General features: G+C 34.1%; 1 protein-coding gene and 1 long non-coding RNA gene across 12 annotated transcripts; one reads left to right on the forward strand and one right to left on the reverse strand.

Moving 5' to 3' along the window:
- Positions 1–17,275: 17,275 nt before the first annotated feature.
- Positions 17,276–18,617, forward strand: LOC108855849 (photosystem I reaction center subunit XI, chloroplastic). The gene is made up of 2 exons (XM_018629764.2): positions 17,276–17,578; positions 17,937–18,617. Exons 1-2 carry the CDS (start codon positions 17,411–17,413, stop codon positions 18,426–18,428), a joined length of 660 nt encoding a protein of 219 aa, XP_018485266.1. The 5' UTR covers positions 17,276–17,410; the 3' UTR covers positions 18,429–18,617.
- Positions 18,618–21,254: 2,637 nt separating this feature from the next.
- On the reverse strand, positions 21,255–23,614 carry LOC108851108 (uncharacterized). Of its 11 annotated transcripts, none has more exons than XR_008945171.1 (7): positions 23,224–23,614; positions 22,882–23,140; positions 22,484–22,801; positions 22,251–22,408; positions 22,043–22,177; positions 21,742–21,880; positions 21,255–21,666 (listed from the first exon to the last, which is right to left on the reverse strand). It is a non-coding gene; the product is annotated as an uncharacterized LOC108851108 (long non-coding RNA). The 11 variants fall into 11 exon arrangements; XR_008945173.1 differs by having other exon boundaries at positions 22,043–22,127; positions 23,224–23,613; XR_008945177.1 differs by lacking the exon at positions 21,742–21,880 and having other exon boundaries at positions 22,484–22,609; positions 22,714–22,801; positions 22,908–23,140; positions 23,224–23,612.
- Positions 23,615–23,671: the final 57 nt, after the last annotated feature.

Consider the following 23,671-nt stretch of genomic DNA (forward strand, 5'->3'; position numbering starts at 1 on the left):
TATTTTATTTCTGATCAATAACTTTTGATCACGGGCGTAGTTGATGGAAATATCATACTTTTCTTTTCCCTCCTCGTCATCTGGATCTTTATCTTTATTTGGTTCTTCTTGAACCTTTTCATTTATGCCTTCTTTCAGACATTTTTTAATATCAGGTTTTTCTGGAACCTTTCCACTTTGCTCAACCAATTTCTTTTTCTTTCGGGGATTTTTATCTTTAGAACCCGCTGGTCTCCCCCTCTTTAGTTGAACCCGAGGTTCATTTATTTTGTTTCCATCAGATTTTTCCCCAAGAACAACAACTCTTGATGGAACATTTTCAGTGGGTATATATGATTTTGTCACCCTTCTTGTATCTGTGAACGCATCTGGTAACTGGTTTGCCAATTTATGCAAATGTACAATTTTCTGAACTTCCAGCTCTCTTTTATTCGTAGAGGGATCAAAGTGCAACAAAGACTGTGTACACCAGTAATCTCTTTAGGAATTTCTCTAATTCCTCCCCCTAATGCTGGAAATTCATCCTCATTAAAATGACAATCGGTTGCCGTAAACATATCACCAATTACTGGTTCTAGATATCTTATAATACTTGGTGACGTATAACCTACATATATTCCCAATCTCCTTTGTGGGCCCATTTTTGTTCTTTGTGGCGGAGCTCTCGGAACATAGACCGCACACCCAAAGACACGGAGATGGGATACATCTGGCTCTTGCCCATATGCCAATTGTGATGGGGAGTACTTATGATATGCAATCGGTCTCAACCGAATCAGTGCGGCTGCATGCAATATAGCATGACCCCATACAGAAATTGGTAGCTTTGTTCTCAAGACTAACGGTCTTGCAATCAACTGCAACCGTTTTATCAACGACTCGGCCTTGTCATTTTGTGTATGCCCATGGGGAACTGGATGCTCTACATCAATCCCCATTGACATACAATAATCATCGAAAGCTTGCGATGTAAACTCACCAGCATTATCAAGCCTTACTTTCTTAATGGCATACTCTGAGAACTGCGTTCTCAGATTTATTGTATGGGCAATGAACTTTGCGAAATCTGTATTTCATGTTGTCAAAAGACACACACTTGACCATCTAGTAGATGCGTCAATCAATACCATGAAATACTTAAATGGCCCGCACGGTGGGTGAATCGGCCCACATATATCACCATGTATTCTTTCTAAAAACATTGGTTATTCATTGCCCACTTTTGCTGGTGATGGCCGAGTTATAATTTTTCTTTGAGAACATGCTTTACATGTAAACTCGCCTGTTTGTAAAACTTTTCCGTTTTTCAACGGATGGTCATTCGAGTTTTGCAGTATCTTTCTCATCATCACTGAACCAGGATGTCCTAGCCTTTCATGCCAGATTTTAAACGTATCAGTAAACTTAATGTTTACTACGGCATAGGACTCAGTCATGTATATTTTTGTACAATATAGTCCAGAGGATAACATTCTTAACTCTTCCAAGACATGTTTTTCCTCTGACTTAATGCAAAGAAATTCAATGCCATCTTTACTCAGAGTCGCAATATGACATCCATTTTTTCGGATATCCTTGAAACTTAACAAGTTTCTATGAGACTTGGGAAAATACAATGCATCATTTATTTCAAATATTGTTCCCCCTGGCATTGAAAATTTTGTTTTTCCAGAGCCCGTAATAATCTTTGCATTACCAGATATTGTACTTACGCTTCCAGCGTAATCTTTCATTTTGAGACTGGAGAAATATTTCTTATCTTTAATTATCGTGTGCGTTGACACACTATCCGCCAAGCACATATCTCCATCCAAAGTCTCAAAGTCTGGCATTTTTCTGAATTTAAAATATTCATAAAACGTATATTATTAAACATAAAATATGAAACATGAAACATAACGTATATCTTACAACAAAATATATAGATAATATAATACAGTAAACTTATATCACATCGATCTTATATCACACATCGATGTTTTCTGGCTCAACCAGAAAATCTGATACGTCGAGATGAGTATCATCATTTAGACCATGAAAGGATGGTCCGGGTTCATCAGAGATGAAGTTCGTTTCACCTCCACTTTTCTCTTCTCCCTTTTGGGATTCTCTATACAGATCGGCTAAATGTTTTGGCGTACGACAAGTACGTACGCAATGACCTTCCGCATCTGTAGCAAACCGTTTCCGTTTGCCTTTTATCATCACGGCCCCTTTCATTCTCGTGGAAGTTCTTATTATTTCTCTCATCATACGGATGGAATCTTCTTCCTCGACCTCTTCCACGACCATGATTTCAACCTCGACCACATCCACGTCCTCTCCAATTATCATAACTGGATGATGCAACATTCACTTCGGGGAATGGAGCAGATCCAGTGGGACGAGCCTGATGAATTAACAACACGAGTTAATTATTTTGTTCCGCTACAAGGAGATTTGCATCAATTCCGAGTAACGCTTAAATCCATTCACCCGGTACTATTGCTGCAGGACTACATATTTTCAGGATGGAACGTGGAGAGAGTTTTCTCGATCATATCATAATCGCTTATTTTCTCTCCACATAACATCATCCTAGATGTAATCCCGAACATAGCAGAATTAAACTCACTTGTACTTTTGTAGTCCTGGAACCAGAGATGGATCCACTCGTGTTTGGCTTTTGGTAAGATCACATACTTTTGGTGATCAAACCTCTCTTTAAAAGATTGCCAGAGGTCCCCATGATCTTCTTTCGTAATATATTCATCTTTTAAACCATCATGTATGTGGTGTCGTAAAAATATCATGGCTTTAGCCTTTTTCTCATCCGACACCGTTTTAGTATTATCGATGGTTTCCAAAAGCCCGCTACCTCTTAGGTGCATTTTTGCACCTATTGCCCATGTCATATAATTATTTCCCGTAATATCCATAGCATTAAATTCGAGCTTTGTCAAATTTGACATGATTACTGTATTCATAAAATATTAATATAAATATAGATAGAAATTTAAATGCATAATTTAAAGGCGTAAAATAAAGGCAAAAATTAAATTGCGTAAACTTAAATTGCAGAAATTTAAATAACATAAATAAAATTGGAGGCCCAGCCTACCATATGATTTGAGGAATCATTGACTACCATAACAATCATTTTTTAAAGTTAGAGGAGGCATAGCCTGCCATGTTGACTTTATTTTCAAGATCCAGGAGGCCTAGCCTACCATTTTAATCTTTTCTTATTTTAAGGTCCAGGAGGCCTAGCCTACCATTTTTGACCTTTTCTTTTTATTTACGGAGGTAAAACCTATCACGTGTTTCTCTGATCGTGAAGGCGTAGCCTATCATAACAATCAGTCGGGAAAGTCAACACCCATCATCCCGGAAAATAAACGGAGAAGGCCTAGCCTCTCACTCTCGAATACAAGAAAAAGTTTAAATAAATTTAATATATTGAGAGACATAAATTTAAACATCACCTTGCTTGCTTGGTCTAAGAACGATCGGTATAGAAGAGCTCGTCGTGCTGATAACGTGTTGAATAATAATATTAATGGAGGTGAGGTGATATGATTGGATGAGAGGTGAGCGGAGAGATGTGTGTGTGAGTGAATAATACACGAGAGAGTGAGGAAGAAGGAGATGTAGAAAATTGGGACCATTTGCTTTATGAGGAGAGAGGGAGTTATGGGAATTGTGTTTCTTGATTGCTTTTAATTCACGTACCAACACATCCTTTTATAGTACAATATGAGATGCTTAGTCATCCTTTTTTACAGATACAAAGACACTTATAGATGACAAAGCTAATATTAGAACATGACAAGTGTCAAGTGGATAATCATCAATATTTAATATTTCCTATATTGTAGTCACTTTTTAAAGTAGCACAACAGTCAGTTATTTATTTAAGAACTAGAGAAAGTCCGTGCTTCGCGCGGGATATTTATTGATTGGATACATTAATTTAGTTTTTGACATAGTTCTTTGTTGTTTGTATTGTAAATTTAAGATTGAAGTGTGGTTGGTTTTAGTATTTGTTATTAGTTCTTTGTTGTTTATATCGTAAATTTGAAGTGGAGGTGTGGTTGAACAATTTTTTTCAAGTCTGTAGGCCTATGACTGGTTTGTTTTTTTGGTAGAAGTACTCCGCTAATGCTGGTGAATATTTAGTGGAGAAAATGTTTAAGTAAACAGATATTTAAATACTTGTAATCAAATGTGTACATAATGTGGTTTTCTGAAAAATGCGAAAAATCGAATTGTTTTAGAAAGTAGCAGGATAATATAACTAAAAGACATATGCATTTCGAGCTAAAGTCAGGAAGCTATAGACCGCTTAATTAGACAGAAAGCTAAATCACTCGTAAAAACATTTTTACTAAATATAAAAATTTTACTAAGCAATTGGAATTAACTATAATAGAATCATAGTACATTAATTACTGGTGTACATATATTGAACTATTGTTTTTTTTTTACACATAATGTATCAAACTATTATATAAATTATTTTTACGAAGACATGTTAAGCAAAGATTTGTATCCTTATCTGGTTGTGGTTGGGTAGATTTATAAATAAATTTAAATGGTATAGAATCTCTCTTTTTCAAATCTTGTGGAGGTACTATTCATAAATAAATTTTAACTGCAGAAGGCTTTTTTTAATATTAAATTCTATTTCATACAAACCTAACTGGATTACTTTGAATGCTATAAACAAAAAAATCCAACTTAACTGAATAAGGCCTGACTGGTTCAAACGCATCGGTTGTGGATGCGGGAGTTTGCGGATGCTGATGGTTGTGGTTTCCAGCATTATGTAGCGTTTTGTATGACTTACATAACGTTTGAAAATTGTTGCATTTCCGGGATATTTATGACTGATTGATTATGAGATTTTACAGCGGTTTAATAATAAATTACTAATATAAATAGATTATAACATTATAAAAAATATTATTTCGTGATAAATATTATAATTATTAATATAATATGATTAATAATAATAGTATGTTTTTTTTAATTAGTTGAAAATTATGATTTTAATATTTTTTTGAAGATTTGTATTAAAACTTTTAAAAGAATATTTTTTCGTTTTATATATGTGCATATCTTTATATATGTATGTATATTAATTTTTTAAAATCTAATGAATAGCTAATTAAAAGTTTTTATAAAAAAAATTATGATACTGTTTGTGAACTTAAATCAATATGTAAATGTGTATATATCTTTATTTATAATATTTCAATTTTTAATTTTTGGTTTTAAAATATTTAGAAAAAATAATTTTATACTTTTTAATCCACCTGCAATCGCTTGCAACCATAAACGCTACCTGAAATCAGCTTTTGACTTTAAAAGATTCGGAGCGGTTTGAAGCGATTTGTAGCGGTTTGTACGATTATTTTGAAACACTGTCAACCATTACCAACCGCAAAAGCTGCGTTCGCGGGTGGTATCTGGGAAATCAGTCAGGACCTCAGTCTTGAATGCTGCTCTAAAACTAAAATTTCCCGAAGAAGTGAATTATTCTTGTATTATTTTACTGAAAAAAAATAACCTAATATGGAAGGTGTTTACATGTTTTTTTTCCTTATGAGAAGATTTTAATTCTCTTTTTTAGTGAAATGATTTTTAATTCCTAACTAATATTTTCATCAAAAAAAATTTTAAATTTTTGAAGTCCAAACTATCTCAGAGTTTGGACCTTATTAGATAAAGAAACCACTTTGTATTTTTTTCTTTTTATTAATCCACTTTGTATTTTTAAGTGAATATCAATAATGCTCTCAAAGCTTTCATCATTTTGGAATTTTTTTTATTGGTTTTTGTGATTCAGATTCGTCAAAGCAATCAATCAGTTTGGTCTTTGATAAATTTCTTCCGAATTTTGTACTTTCTACAATCACTCAGTTTAAAATTTGATGAATTTCAGCTTATTAAAAACAACAACTCTATCTCTCTAAACGCTCTAACCTCTTTCTAAGTTTCACAAAAAATCAAATCTACGCTCGGTGGCCGGCGAGCTCTTTCGCCGCCGGTCGCCACCCCTTTTCCTTCCTTTTGTCTTTTGTTGTAGTATAAATATCCTCGTCTCTTCGGATCAGCCGAATTTTCTTTTCCGATGCGGATATGTTTTCCTTTGGCGATGTTTTTTTGTTGTGTTTTCCTGTTCTTCATTAAAGCTGAGCTTCAGTTAATTTTTTTTTATCTTTGATGAAGAATGATCAATCTACTTTCCACTGATTTTATAAGTATCCCGATAGGGCCAATGAATTGGAATCACTGTTTTACTGTTTGACTTCAATCATTTCTTTAGCGATTCACTCTTTCCTTGTTTATTAGCCATATACGGCGTTTGTGGAAAGCATCTCTGTTTGAGAATTGGTAGGGTTTGATGGAGGTCTACAGTCACTTTGGACGAGATTCAAGAAGAGTTGGTGCTTATAGCAGTCCAACGAATGTTCATTCTTCAGATTGACTAAAGCCTTCTAGGTCTTAATCAACGGTGAATGAGGGCATCTCCGATTAGAAGGTCACGGTTGTGGTGGAAAGTATCAAAGATCGGGAAGAACGAGGCACCAAAACAGAGTATGGATCGTTGCCGAAGACATCAGGATGGAGGAGTATCGTAGCGGCGGATCAATGGCGGAGCGGTGCCGGCAATTTCAACCTCGCATGGATGTCGCGTGTCTAATACGTGTCACTACGATGGCAGCAATTAAACACGTGTCTTTGTAGTCGGTCATGCTTATGGGCTTAAAATTGTAGATTTGTAATTATGTTGTTGGGTCTCGATGTTCAAAGCCCGATTATGTAAACATGCCCTTTGGGCTGTTATAAATGAAACTGGGTCGACAAAAAAAATTTGATGAATTTCTTCCAAATTTTATACCTTCCGCAACTACTCCGTTTGATATTTGATAGATTTCTTTCCAATTTTATACCTTCTACAACTACTCAGTTTGATTTTTTTTTTGGAACAAACTACTCGGTTTGATAGTTGATAGATTTCTTCCTTATTTTGTTTCTTCTTAGGGCATCCCCATTGAAGGTTTATACCCCAGGTTCACACAATTCCCAAAAAAAAAATATAATAATGTGATTTTTATGAACCCAGTCCTTGCAGGGTCGCTGGGAAGATTCCAGTTCATAACTGTTTCGTGGGCCCCACGCCACGTGGCGGTCCACAATTGATGCCATTATTCTTATTATTATTTTTAAATCAAACAGAAATAAAATAAAATAATAATATATCACATTGAGAATCGAGTTTTGAGAGTTTCACAAATGCGCTTGCTCTTAGTATGATGAAGAAGTCTTCGAAGTTGACTCAGTTTTATTATTAATTAGATAAGATATGCGTTGCGCATGATGAATTTTATGATAAATATTTTAAATATATATTATTGACAAATGATGTCAAGTTAGCAATAACTTGGTTTTATTAGGTGTAAACATGTCGTTTAACTACAGATTTAGGTTTTGTTCAAAAAATAAATTACAGGTTTAGGTTCAATTTGGTTTATTAAGATCTAAGAGACCCTTAACCAAAGTCAATTCAAATTAGTTTGGTTTGATTTGTGTTCGGTTTTATTTCGGTTTGGATTGTGTTCGATTCTGTTTTAATTTAGTTTGGTTTGTGTTTGGTTTGTTTTACTTTGGTTTTGTTTGTGTTTGTTTAATTCAATCAAATTGATTTTTCTAGTATTGTTTTAGTTACAAAAATATAATTTATAAGAACATGAACAAATCGTTATTCGACACTAAGACATTATTTTCTTCATTAATATTAGTATACATTTTTAGTAGAACCTTCGAATAATTCAGATATTGATAAATTAATTGCATGATTTTAAATTTTAATTATCTTATACCTTCTTCGCTTATTCACCAATCTTTCTAATTAATACAAACATTCCTTTTACTGAAACTTGTGAAAATTATATACTACATATACTACATATATCAATTGCACGCATCATATTGTGCAATATTTTATATTTACAACTTATTTTCTGTCTTTTCTGCAAATTATGAAATTATAAAATAATAATTATATATATTAAATAACTAAGAAATCAATTACTATTATGTAATAAATTGGTGTGCGCATATAAATCAAACGATCACTCTTGTTTTTTGCAATCATTTTAGGGTAAATAAATCAAAACAATCACTCTTATATGTCATATATAATATGTAATTAAATTTAAATGATATTAACATAGATATTACTTTTAATATTGATTTTATTAAATGAGGTTTCTACTCATATGATTTTATGATTATTTGCATATTTGTGAAACAAAATTTTACACCAACGATTTTTTTTAATGCGGAATGTTTAGTAGTTTTATTGATTTATAACCATAACCATTTAAAAAAACAATGAAAAAAAAATGAAGATTTCAAAATTAAAATATCAACTTTTCAATATATGTTCAATGCAAATATAAAAATATTAGTATATATCCATGTTCGGAAACTCGCTAGACGTTGTGCGTTCGCTCGGGGTGGGCCTAGCGCCTAATGACAAAATCGGAAATTAAGCGGAGATTAACCGGGGATTAGTTTTAGGGTTTTTATAAATAAACTTATATATATATGATATAAATGCGTGAAAAGCAAAAGTAGATGATGTAGTCTAGTGGTATGGTCACTCATATCTCTCTTATAGGTCGTGGGTTCGAGTTGTTGCGGCTGCATTTTTTTATATTTCTCATTTCCGCATTAATAAAATCGATATTACCTAATTATCCTTGTCTTCTTCCTCAGCCATCACGACCTGCAACCCTAATTTCCGCCGTTCAACTTTTTTTCTTTCGATTTTCACATATTTGTACTTGTTTTTTGATGTTCTAGACCAATTATAACATGTTTCTACTTTCAATCATGATTTTCAACTTGGAATTTAGGGAAAAAGTGATGTTTTGTTTCAGATCCGATTTTTCTGGCGATTTGACCCAAATCGCTACGGTTGAGTGCCGAACAACAACGTTTTCCCGGCGATTATACGGGTGTAGGCGCCGCGTTTTCGAACATGGGTATATATATATATATAAACCTATTCAAATGAAATTATTTATTCATATGGTCTTATAATCATTGTATCCTAATATAGAAAAAAATTAACCTTGATCACAAAAGTTTATATGAGACTTTTAACAGATTTAGTAATTTATAATCGTTTTGAAAAATTCAAAATAGAACATATACAAAAAATCTAATTTTTCTAATATAGTTAATGTAATTGTGTAGTTTATTTTTTGAAAATAAAAAATTAAACAAAAATGATAGAAAATATACAAATTGTTATCAAATCTTTATTATTTAAGATTATTAATTGTCGTATATATACTTTAGTCACATTAGGTAATTCTGTAGGTTTATTTAAGGAAAGATATATGCGACTAATATAATGTTAGAGAGTATAATTTTTAGACTATAGTTCATATAAGGTGCTCTAAAATTCTTTGAAATAGGATTTGGAAGACATACACAAGTGCCACACAGGATAAAATCCCTTTTTAATTCTTACAAAATTGAGGTTACGTCTTTTCAAAAAATCTTCAAATAATATATAGGGGATATAATGGCTTTCATAAGGAACCGACCGACTGAGTACATTATTTTCTTTCTGTTCAGTTGTAATAAACTAAGAGATTTCTGTCAAATAATAATAAAAGGATTTCATAACACCAAAAGATTAAAGGTCTCTACACGTAACTAAGCAAATATCATCGCTACGTCAAGAGATAGAACATATCGGGTGGTGGCCAAAAACGGACACCAGCAGAAGAGGCATTTGAGCAATAAAAATCTTAAGAAAACAAAAAAGGCTTCGGCCCTGTTCATTTGGCAGTCGCTAACGTCAGCGACCAGAGTCAGCGACCAGCGACTGCAACTTGATGTCGCTACTAATTGTTCGTTTCACTGTCGCGCGACCAGCGACCAATCGCTGCGACAAGTCGCTGTGTTGTTCGTTTGATTGTCGCGCGACTAATCGCTGCGACTGATCGTAAACTGTTATTTTTGTTCGTTTTGTTCTCGCCAACGACTAACTATTCATTTTAAAATTATTTAATATTTAATTTAGTATTATTTCTTATTATTTATTTGTTGTTTTAACTAAACATGAATAAATTTTATAAACTAGAAGTCAAATGTTAAAAACATCTTATATCTTAAAACAGGTCCGGTTTGTAAGATTTACCATTTCTTTCCACTGCTCTTGCAAGTTATCCTCATATTTGTAAACAGGTTGTGCAGCCCAAACAAAGTACCCTCCTGCCCTAAAGTAATTGTAATGAGGAGATAATAAACCATCTCTGGTCCAATTGATTCTGCCTCTAGAACAATGGATCATCTCAAAAGCCTGGCTTGGATACAACAATCTCCGTGTAGCAAAGACAGCCACCATTGCGGGGACACCACGCTCCAACGCAAACTGTATCTGATTCTCATGGACATCTTTAGGTGCTACAAACAAAGTTGTGGTGTTACGCAGCATCAGAAAGGAACCAAAGCTCGCCATGCCGCAGCCAATGTCCAATGCAACGCGAGTGCGTTCTCCAAATGTAATGCCGGGAACCATCTAACAAAATGTTTTCAATCTAAGATCTCTCAACACATGAGGTGAATAACAACAGAGGGGGTTGAGTTGAAACAGACCTGAGAGATCTGGTCTAAGTACTGATCAGCTCCATGGATGAACTGATCAGTTCCACCACCAGGGAAAACAAACTTGTCTTTCTATCTTCTTATCCAGTTCTGACCTCCTTTGTCTTCCACTAAGCGTGTGTGAGGCACATTGTTGAACCATATCTAACTGGAGAGAATCACATCAGTCAATAAAAGTTAGTGACTTTACACTGAATCTCAAATGGGTCAGACAAGTAAAGGAAGGTGATTTATGAAACTACATGACCTTGTCTCTGCTTTCTGCCCATGGGATTGACTTCTTATACCCATCTGGCGGCGGAATCAAGCAGCCAAGGCTCTCCTTAGTGTTTGATCCAAAAACGGTCTATTTGCTGGAAATGTTTGTTGGAATCAGACAATGAATTTATATGGAGATTTAGGAGAAATCATCATAGAAATCAAATGAGAAAAGAACATCTAAGAGATTTTACTGATCAAAGATTGCATGACAAAATGATTTGAAGTAAAGCGAATCTAAGAATCTATAAAATATCTACAAGGAAGTGTTTAGATCTAAAAAGAGGCAAAAGATGAAAGATAATTTCTAAGAAGGAGGTAGCTCCTTATTTATTGAAAGATGGAGTCTAGGCCTTCCTAGCAATATGGGCTTAATTCATTGTCTAATGGGCCTTGAGGAGGATGTAAATCCATCCCCAACACTCAACTTCTCAATCCGAAATGCGGCTTCCGAGCCATCACCATCACCATCTTCCAACAAGGAGGAGTTCCCTGTCGTCTTGATCTCGTCGAGCGTGTTGGGATTGAACACTCCGATCTCGAACGAATCGGACATGGCGCCGTTCTCGTCGATGATCATGTCGAGAGAGAAATAATATTTAGGATTAATGGCATCCTTTTGTAAATTGGCTCAAATATTAGGGGTGTTTTTGTCATTTTCAAGTTTTAGGGTTTTTGATCGCAGAAATTTGATCGCTAATGCTGAATTTTCCAGCGACCAAAATTTTTAGTCGCCAATCGCTAGCGAGTGGTCGCTGTAACAGGCCGCAAAATCAGCGATATTGAAACGAACAAGTTTTGGTCGCTGACGCTAGCGACCGCCAAACGAACAGGGCCTTCCCCTTTTTTCCCCACAGATGCTCCTCGTTCCTTGCAAACACTGTAAGAGTTCCATAAATAATTTTTCTGAGAATGTTAAAACTTTTTTTGACCAATCCATTTACATGTGACCAGCCATAGATCAAAGAATAATTCAGTAATGATTATTATTGTACCAGGTGTCTGGATTTGCATGCAGATGTTTCTATAAGGAATCTGATCACAGTCTTCTCCACCAAAAGCATTGTAACCATCACTGGTAGACATTGACAATGGCATCATCATCATCATGGATTGTTGTTGGTGCTGTCCTCTCTTCTGACCCATCAAACCAACAGCTGAAGAAAACCCATTGAGCTGCACCGACCCTTATGCTTCAGACAACACTCTATAAAAGGGTGAATGTCGTGTGATTCTAAGCTGCTCTTGCTCGGCTTATTTGATATGCGTTGCGTCTATCTCAAGAGGAGCTAGCCCTGAGTTACTCTTGTCCGAACATTCATCAGAGGTTCTGCTGGTAACCGTATGCGCTTTGTTTGCTTTCTCTGTTTCCCATTACTGTTAACAACTTCTAATTTTACTGGGAACATTCTAAGGCCGATGCTTCTTGCTTATGCGAGCCAAAATGCCTATCTACAAAAGCAAAGCTCCCCAACTTCTTATAATTATCCTGTAGTCACAGCAGTCCAAGCCCGAGATGAGTGTATGCTCTCTCATTAAATACCGGATGGGCACGCCATTAACCGCAAACCAAGCTGTGTCATCTCCCTCATGTAAGGGAATCGTGCGCAGTAGCAGCGACCACATACCCAGCAGCCTCAAGTTTGGTTCATCCGGCATGTGGAAAATGTGGCAAAACTGAGGGTGGTTTTTGAACCACTCCAACTCGGGCGACTCCAAATCGGGCGTAAGCTTCTTCAAGAGGTCCACCGTTCCGCTCACAAAGCACTTGATATGTATCTTACACAACGTGGTGAATTCCGTATTCTTGAAGTATAGCTCATCAGGTGGCAATGGTTGGCATTCCTGCAAACCACAATAATGTATTAGCACCTTATTTATTAATCTGTCCTAGCTAGTAAAAACAGTAATACTAGTAATGCATCAACAATACTAAAACCAAAGAAATTTTTTTGAGAATGCATACCAGAAATGTTGCAGAATGATGATCAGTCTGAGTCTCATTCTCGTCTGAAAGCCCTTCTGCTACTGGAGCAGGGTTGTGTTCGACAACCTTTTCTCTTGTGGAATTGTTGTTTTTTTTCTTAGTCTGTCTTTTCCCTCCCCGCTTACTACCGCCTGTCACTATCTTAATCTCCTGAATATACATAAACAACAAATATTTAATAACAACAGAAGCTAACAAACCCATTCAATATCCACAAAACAAATCTCAGAACAAAATTTTTGATCTCCATAACTTCAATAGACAAAGATAAAACAACTTTTACCATTTTCAATAGACAAAGAACAAAACGATTTTACCATTTTCAATAGAAAAAGATAAAACAATAGACAAAGATAAAACAATTTTTACCCTAATCTCATAACCATTCTCCTTCTTAACCATTTTTACTACTAGGTTTTCAATTAAATTACACAGAGAAAACAATTTTTACCAATACCAAATCGATTCAACAAAAGAATAACTTAAAAAAAAATCTGATTCAAAATTAAAATTCCTTCATTTCTTTAAGCCAAACAAGCACACATTATATATTCCAAAGAAACCCACATCAAAACCATTAGAATCTATGGAAAAGGAATGAAAAAGACGTTACCTTTTACATGCCGACAATGGTTCTCGACGCAGAACAAGAGGATGAAAGGGCTGACGCCGGTGGATTTGATGATGGACAAGAGAATACGCGGTGGGTGGATTTCGGTGGATTTCGGTCGATTTTGTCACTGCCTCGAGTTCGTCGGGTTCTAGGGTTTCGAGTGATTGATTTTCGATTTGGGGAAATGAGAAACACTTAAGAGAGAAACAGAGGGTTTGGTTTTGTTTGGGAGAGAGACATGGGGAGAAACAGACGGTTTGGGAGAGAGACACGCAGGTCACGCCCACGGATCCAAGTCATGTGAGGGGTCAAATAGAAAGAGGTTAGATCTGTAAATATTAGATTTCATTAAGGGCAGTTTCGTTTTTACCATGTTTTTGATTAAAATATTATTAAAAGTATAATCTTTTTTATTGGTAGGGCAAGAGAAAATAGACATTGGAGTGTCTAGGGCAATAAAGAATGAAGTCCTATTTAATTGTGACTTTATGAGGGAGGCGGGGTCTGCTTTTCTTTTAAAAAAATAGAAGAAATTTGGTGGGGACCACAGTGTATGAGATAATATTATAATATTAAGGGTAATAAGGAGAAGAGAAATATGAGAAAAAAGTAGGGTTGTTAGAATTTTGGTAGGGTAAGTAGAATAGTTTTTTTCAATTAGGTCAAAGTAAAATACTTTCCATCACGACATGCTCCATTGATAGTTTACTTATTCACAGATCGAAGAAGAAGACGAAACCCTAATTTTCGAAAACGGCTCTCACGAAATAACCAGTATCTCTCTGTTGGGCTGGTTAGTTCACATTCTGAATAATGAAACCCAGGGGAAACATATCAAAGCCCATTAAACTAAAGATTAAATGAAACGCTGAGTTTCGTCTACCTTGGACACGTGTCGATGCGAGAGAGACAGAGTTATCTAGCTGGCATCTGACGTGGACCTCCCAGGAGTGAAGGAAACTCTTTTATATATAAATAGATATTCATGACTCATTTGCATAAAGACGTTTATAAATGAAGACCATATATGATAGCCAGTCTTTTTTTTTTTTTTTGCAAAGACATGAGATAGTATAACAACTTCAATTTTGTCCAAACATATTGTCTGTTAAAATTTCGAAAAGCTACACATATATTATAAATATAGTGTTATTGCTAAATGTTTAAACATGTCAATTAAGAGCAAATGTTGGTCTATGACAAATTTACAAGCTACGGTTCGATCATAGTAACTAACATGATATCATCTTGGTTACAGAATTCCATTTTTTCATGTTTATCATTAGAGGAAAAGAGATGGAACAGTACCAATTTTACGTAATTGTTAATATCTAATTACATGCTTAGTGGTGTTTCTTTATATGGCAATGTCGATATAGTAAATCAATATAACAAAATTTATTAGTTTCTCATAATAGAAAGATATCCATTAATTCATATAACTTGGGGGCAATGTAAATCTTATATTTCTATATATTATAAACTAAATATTGCATTAGTTTGTTCACATTAATATATCCCTTAAATTCATATTACTTGGGCATTGTAAACCATATATTTCCATCTGTTGTAAAGAGACACCAACATTCATATATAAACTAATGCATTAGGTTAGGCTTCTTTCATTCATTTCCATAATTATAAACTAAAGAAAGACTCGATTTTCATATTCATAATGGTGTCTTTTAACTCTATTTCCAAATTGAAACCATTCAATTATTTTATATTGAGAAAAACATAAATACCAAATATATTTTGACCACAAAAACACATGTACTCAGAAATCATCAGATTTTACAAAATGAAAACATAAGTTTTTTAATAAATATTTCACCCTGCGCAATGCGCATGTTTTATCCTAGTCACGATTAAGCTACGATCTTTAGATATGGTCCATAATGGTCATAAATAGTTTGTAAGTTTGTATTTTCTTATCGTAGTGATATATTTTTTAAGTTTGTATAATATGATCAACTGATCAAGAACAAAAAATGATGGTATTATAGTATAACAAGGATTTAAGCAATGATTTTAATATAATTTAATTACGGCCTAATATATCAACATTGTAATAACGGAATTGATTAAAACATTTGAGACCAATTAAAATTAATGAGTTTTATTTGATGTTAGAGGATATCTTGCTAAAATAGGGGTTAGTTATAATATTTAGTTGTATTTAATAGGTTAGGCTAAATAATGAATACTAGAATTTTTGACCCGCCCAGCGGGTGTCAATTTTAATTTTTTTATGTATGTATGTACTAAATATTATACATGATTTGCAATGTGTGTACTAGTATTGAGAAATAATAATGTGTTTAATTACATCAGATATTTTTTTTTGCGTTCTACAGTAAATTATATGACCAATATTTATTAGACATCATATATACAAATCCAAAATTTCTATAATTAGATTTATGTATAAAATATATAGAAAAAACAAATTTCTGAATTAAAAGTAAGAAAATAGATACATATGAGTTAGTATGGTATTAAAATTGATACATTAGTTATATTACTTGTAAGAAAATAAAATATTGTAAGCAATTTATTCTATATTGATTTTTATAGTTGTATTCATAATTTTAAAAATAGAGAAGGTGTATGTATCGTGAAAATGTTTTATAAATCACTTTAGGAAGGATCATAACTATCTTGACCGATTGTAAATGTCAACTTAATTGATTTATGAGTATAATATTTATTTTAATTGCTCATTAGTTAACTTTCTAAATACTACTATTATACTAAAGATTATGAAGATACCGAATATATGGAATTGAACTTGGTTAGCAAGATTTTTAAAAAGTATAGTTATTTTTGAAAATTTTAATTAGCTAAAATAACTAGGAATGTGATATAAATTTGTAATAATTATTTATTTGTATAAGTGATAATATACATTTTAAAAATTTATGTGATTAAATAATTGTTTAATATGACATTCCTGAACACAATAATTTATAGTTTATATTGAATAATTTTTATTTTGTCTTGTAAACCATCAATTGTATCATCCACACTTTTTAGAATATGACCTGTATATCCACACAAATGTATTTCTTTTATGGATCGAAAATTTATGATAATGTATAATAAAAATTTTGTATATTTTATTTAAAATATATGGTGCTATATATTTTATATTTTCAACATTTATCATACTGAACTTACATTGGAATATTATTTATATGAAATATAAGTAGTATAATATATTTATATATTATATAAATGATTCTTTTATATGCCTTTTATTTTTTAGTTATTACTAATAAATAATAAAAATATAATTACATAAATTTAAAAACAATAATTTTCATTAACTATTTAAAGGTAGATTTATTAATTATTTTCAAACACACACATAAATAATAAAATAGGAAAAAATAATGAATACTATATGTTAGGTTAATTAATTATTGTTGTCATATTTGTTTAGTTAGAATTCGATTTTGGAAATGTATTAATTAAACATAAAAGATAAAGAATCATAAAAGTTAAACTAATTAATAGCTTCATTCATATATCATTGTAAATAATTGTGAAAACTAAGAAGAAATTTATATTTGTATTTTCTCTTTAATAAATTAGAAGTGCAACAATCTTTTGTAAGTAGATTTTTTAATATGTCTTGTCTTTTGATAGTATAGATATATGCGTATGAAAAAAAAAAAAAAAGATGTTGGCTCAAACAGGATAAGGTAGCATCCAATGAGAATCAGATAAGTAAAACAGATATATCTCTAAGAGCCACAAAATATCACGAACGAGATCCTCTATCATGCCACATCAACATATGCAATTTTAAGTCTTGTAGATTTGCTTATTTCTTCATCACATACTGAAGTCGTTTGATTTTTTTTTTAAAAACAATGGCAGCAAGTGCATCTCCAATGGCGAGCCAGCTAAGGAGCAGCTTATCCTCCGCTGCAATTGCTAGGCGTCTAGCCGTCCCTAAGGGAATCTCCGGCCCTTCTTTCGGCGTATATCCGACCAAGAGAATCTCTTCCTTCACTGTCCGAGCTGCTCAGACCGACAAGGTATTTATCTTGAAGTTAACAATCGGACAAGATGCAGATCAGATTATGTGCCAAATCTACAAATTACTCATGCAAATTTCAATACCAATTATCAATCATGCGGTTTGATATCTTGAAAAAATTTAGGAAAAGCAACATTTATTCATATCTAGACGGTTTTTTAATTATCAATAGCCATAACATGGTATCACAATTTTTTATAACTCTGTATAACCTCTTCTTCGGTATTTATATGACGAGGATGATAAGGTGCCGTCTAAATATATATATGCAATGAAAACTTATATGCTCCATATATATATAGATTATTGATAGAAAAACTTAAAATGCAAATAATCTGACAAGTAAAATTTGGCAGCCAACGTTTCAAGTGATCCAACCAATCAACGGCGATCCATTCATCGGAAGTTTGGAGACTCCTGTAACGTCAAGCCCTTTGATTGCGTGGTATCTTTCCAACCTCCCGGCTTACCGCACCGCCGTCAACCCTCTCCTTCGTGGTGTTGAAGTGGGCTTGGCACATGGTTTCCTCTTAGTGGGCCCATTTGTCAAAGCTGGCCCATTAAGGAACACTGCTTACGCTGGTTCCGCCGGCTCCTTAGCCGCCGCTGGGCTTGTAGTCATCCTCAGCATGTGCCTCACTATCTACGGAATCTCTTCGTTCAAGGAAGGAGAGCCCTCGATTGCTCCGAGTTTGACGTTGACTGGGCGGAAGAAGCAGCCTGACCAGCTTCAGACAGCTGAGGGATGGGCAAAATTTACGGGAGGGTTCTTCTTCGGAGGGATCTCTGGTGTGACTTGGGCTTACTTTCTCCTGTACGTTCTTGACCTTCCCTATTACGTCAAATGAATGTAGTACAAAATATGAGCTTTCACCAGTATTCTACCAATAAATACTCTCCAGTACAATTGTTTCTTTCTCCTTTTTTTTTACCTTTGTCTGATCAAGAATCCTGAATCTCAGGATCGTTTATGCATAATACTGTGGATCCTCTCTTAACTATTTCTTGGTCTTTATTCACATAATCTGTTGTTGACATCTGAAAATTTCTTTGAACACAAAAAAAAAAAATACATTTTGAATACAAATTGCCCCTGGGTGCAAGCCAGCCGATAATCACATTTCCCTGGGTGTAGTATATGGACAGAACAGAACCACAGACTCGCTTCTCTTTTACTGACTTTATTTTGCGGTTGATTGATTCCACAGTCAGGAACAAAATTTCTGGTCTGCGCTGCTCAAACCCTCACTTGTCTACTGAGATGATGCGAGCTCGGTATTCTTCAGCATCTTGACTCGTCACCTCCATCTCACACACTCTATTAATCGGATTCTGAGACGGGAAACTTGATAGATAGATTCCCGAACTAGAAATCCTACTGTGGATTCGAAGTAAGGGGATACACAGACCTAGAAGATGATCACTGAGGTAGAAGGATCAACTCGAAGATGCTGAGATCAATGATAGTTTGCTTGAGTTGTAAGGAACTTATGCAAGATAGTTTAGAGAGATATTTAGGGTTTGAAGAAGATTGTTTTTTATTATTGATTGATTGTTAAAACTGCCGTAAGGCTACATTATATAAGAATTGCAAAGATAAGAAAAGTAAAACCTAGTTTAGAAAAGGAAGGAGACAAAGCCAAAATTAAAAAGGAAAACCATAACTATGAAAAGATAACGATGAAAAACCATTGTGACTTATCCTGTCACAATACTCCCTCTTTCAGAACATCCTTGTCCTCAAGGATGAATGATTAATACTTGCATCAACCATCTTGTTACACAACAGCTCTGGTGGTCTCCGTAAATGAAACACTTCATACATCAGCTGCTTTCTTTGTGTAGCATTCAATGCAAACTCCTTATGAACATGGATCTTTGTTCTAGTGTGCTTCGAACATCTTACCACTGTTACTGCATCAGGAGCTTCATCAATATCACAAGTTAGTACCTCAGAGTCTATAGTTGCTTTTTCTGGTTGAACGAAAAGCACCGAAATCTCCTGCGGTTTCGAGTTTAACAACAATATTGGACCATGACTGAGACACTTCTCTGCCCTGTCCCATATATCTTGTTTAGATTCAAGAACAAGTTCATCAGATTCAACCAAGCTCTCCTCAATCATGGGGTGGTCGGGATTGATTTGAGTTGTTTTTGTTGCGCTTTGTTCTCCAGGGAAAAGATCTGGTGGATCTGTTTGTTGATGGCTGCTTGAGGTTCCTTCCGCTTGATTTTCTGGTGATGGGTTGAAAACAAAGAACTTCTCTATCATTGCTTTAAGCTCGTCAATCCGACCTCCTAGTTCTTTGCGAAGTGCCTTTGACTGTTGAATTTGTGATATACGGAGATCCTCAATTTTTTTGCTCATCTCGTTTAGAGCGGTAGCATGATGGGTTTCGATTCCTTGACTGGTCATGAGGTAGTCGACTGCTCTGATACCAATGAGACGGGAAACTTGATAGATAGATTCCCGAACTAGAAATCCTACTGTGGATTCGAAGTAAGGGGATACACAGACCTAGAAGATGATCACTGAGGTAGAAGGATCAACTCGAAGATGCTGAGATCAATGATAGTTTGCTTGAGTTGTAAGGAACTTATGCAAGATAGTTTAGAGAGATATTTAGGGTTTGAAGAAGATTGTTTTTTATTATTGATTGATTGTTAAAACTGCCGTAAGGCTACTTTATATAAGAATTGCAAAGATAAGAAAAGTAAAACCTAGTTTAGAAAAGGAAGGAGACAAAGCCAAAATTAAAAAGGAAAACCATAACTATGAAAAGATAACGATGAAAAACCATTGTGACTTATCCTGTCACAGATTCATCGCTCTATAAACGGCATCATACAACTGCTGTTCTCGAACCGTTTCACCTCATCGTTAGGCAATTACCGGGATTACAATCTCAAGAGTTCTTTGACATGTGGCATTTTAATTATTAGGGTTTTTATTTCAAAACACTGCCTAAAAGCTTGTACAATTTTACATTTCTTTTATTTTAATTAGAACTAGGGGTTAACCCGCCCTTGAATTTACACTAAACTATTTCATATTGAAATATTATTTTAATTTTATAACATATTTGAAAATTTACTTTTTATTAAAATGATAAATATAATTTGTCTATTATAAGATCATATTGTAAATTTTATTTTATTTTGTTGGTTTGAGTTGAAAAGATCACTAACATTTTTCTGAGAAAACAAATTATTAAAATTAAAATTAAGGAAATCTAATGATTTGTATTTTTCTATTTGATTTCTATATTTCAATTTGATATAGTTGAATAAATTTATAATAAAAAACTAATATATTTTTCCGAAAAGTAACAGATTTTAATATTATTACAATAACTAATTTTCTCACGATAATAAATTAATAATCCCACCTCCAAGCTAAATCAACTAAATAAAATGCAATGTGATAAAATTACAAAAGTTATATATTTAAACTAATTATAAATCATTTCAATAATATCATAAATAATAGTTAGTTTATATTATGAAACAATTTTATAATATATATCTTTGTTTCAGTTTTCTATTAAATTTTCAATTTATACTGAAATTTTCTTTAACTTTTAGTGTTTTATTAATTATGTTTTGTAAATTATTTTAGCAATTGCTGAACTTTTTTTATAAAGAATTATTTGTTGGAAATTTCGCTCATGCAGTTTGAAAATATTCTTTTTTTATAAATTATAGATTAAAAATGTTATAAATAAAACTTGCAGTAATAGTTCAAACAGCCACAAACATATTGATGTTAACATAAAATAGAGTGTTTTGCTTAAATATTATTGGAGAAGCAAATGAAGTGGGGATTTTGGTTTGGCAAGTGGGGCTATGCTGGCGTTCTTTTGTTCATTCTCATTAGGGTCAAGCATCGGACTAGTTGATTGATGCAGAGCGAACTATTTCTGGAAGAACAGATGAGGATGGCTGATGGTTGGCACTTGTATTCTCTCACCCTTCTGCTACCACACCACTTGCTAGCTCTGCAACAATGTTATCAGCACCATCAGGGCCATTTGATGCTACTGGATTCTCTCCAGGCATATCATCAACATGAATCTGGGCATCTCCCTGGTGATATGGAAGTGATTAACATGAATATATAATTCAAAGAGATGTAGACTAAAACTCAGTATAAGTACCAACATGCAGAACAAAGCTTGGGAGTGGTGCACGTTGTTGGTCAGTATTGATACATGATATAGTGAAGGTTTTTAGATGTGTAACTAAACTCTCCTAACTTGAACCGGAAAGTGTAGGTTTTTCCCATAATATCAAAGATAAACTGGGAAGTACGATGTCCACAAGAGCATTCACACATGCACTCAGTGATAGTTGAAAACTTAACTTAAATCATTGAAATAATATTAATACTAAGATGTGTTTCATTGCTACAAACAAAAGAGAATTAGTTATAGTTGAAAGCTTGAAAAGAAGGAATCTATACCAAAATCTGCGCAGCTTTAGCTACTTGAATGCTTGTTAACTTTGCTATTTTCCATATCAAAGGCCACAAAAACAGTTTCATTCATCTGGTATGATACGACAGTTCCACACGATACAGGTAGACAGGGTAGAGACACTGTATTTTAGAGTGAGAAAACATATGGAAGGGAGCTATAATATCAGGGATAGCAGAGCTTAAGTATTGCTACCTGAGGACACCCACAGTGTCTGGTTTATCAGAGAGGATGCAAGTGAAAGAAGAAATATCTCGCTGAAGCTTCTGTGAACATTTCGAGCAACCAATATAACACCATCCTTTATCTGTCTGAATACCAGTGAATTTGGCAGTACAAAGAAACTCAATGATCTGTCATAAGTAAGAGAACAATAACAATTAGAAGTGACAATTGCGAAAGTAACATGAGATTGTTGTGAATCTGACCTGAGGCTCAGATGTGATAAAATATTGGTTAAGCTAATAAGCTCAGAGATAGTGAGTGGTTCTATTTTCTGGGCATGAAGCAGCTTTGATGAAGAGGGTGTCTGGTCTGAGCCATCCCCAATCAATCTAAAAAGGTTTAATGTGGTAGCACAGGAAACGTGACCCGAATCATATGGTAAAATATTTAATGAACTAAATACTATGAAATCTAATATTAGAATTGGAGTTACTTATGTTTATAGTTTTCTTTTCTCGCAGCTGTCTTAGAGTCAAAGTAAAGATGGGTTGCAGATGTCCCGTTGGGAAATAAGTCCCACCCTGCATAATGGGAAGTTTTTGTTTTTAATAATATGTTTTTTCTAAAATACAATATAGACAACACAGACAGGAGACATTACAAATATTCAGTTTTCTCAGCTCATACAAGTTTAGGATTGATGCTAGTAACCACCACAACTTTTGGCTCACAGCCGTAGATGTCCAATTTGCTATGAAACCCGAAAGCTAAGCCGTCGAACAGAGTAACACACATTCAGAATCGCTGGAGTTGCCACTGTAAAAAGTACCTTTCCAGACAGAGAGTAAGCATTACACGCTGTGTTCTGTTTGTCCCGTCGTTGATTGTGCTCCTTATTGCACTAAAGTCACCAACAATGTCTTCCAGATGTAAAAGTAGATCTCAATTAATAGAGTGGATGATGAGTAATCCATACAGTATGTCAAGAAGATTAATATAATACCAGGTAGAAGTCGACACCCATGAATTGGCCACCTTTCTTTACATTCCTTGCCTCCTAGAACCTGAGCAAAAGTACCTCAGCCATGTTTGAACAGCATCCAACTTTCAAATCGGCAAGAAGGGTAAACGAATTCGCCATAGATGTAGTTAATGCTTGATAGAGAGATTTTGTAATGGTGGGAATGTACATCGCAGGCGACGAACAGATTAGTATGAGCAGCTCAATTCGGTTACCTTAGAGATGGTAATGTCGATTAAAAGCGAGAAAGTGGGAGGAGTGGTGAAAAATACATAAATTCTAGGCGATAACTGAAGCCCCTATACAGAATAAAGTTTGAGGAGATTACACGCTCCAGCTTGCACAAGGAAGACGAAGGAACCCCTAATAACAAATGGGCTGACTTTACAAATTGTAAAAAGAGCCCATTACATAATCAGAGTAAAACAAT

Source organism: Raphanus sativus, chromosome 4, assembly GCF_000801105.2.
Source record: "Raphanus sativus cultivar WK10039 chromosome 4, ASM80110v3, whole genome shotgun sequence".
NCBI lineage: Eukaryota > Viridiplantae > Streptophyta > Magnoliopsida > Brassicales > Brassicaceae > Raphanus > Raphanus sativus.

Bases quoted from the DNA above. Each gene is read 5' to 3' on its own strand.
- LOC108855849 (XM_018629764.2), top strand. From the start codon at position 17,411: ATGGCAGCAAGTGCATCTCCAATGGCGAGCCAGCTAAGGAGCAGCTTA. The intron at 17,579-17,936 runs GTATTTATCTTG...AAAATTTGGCAG, and splicing joins GAGCTGCTCAGACCGACAAG to CCAACGTTTCAAGTGATCCA.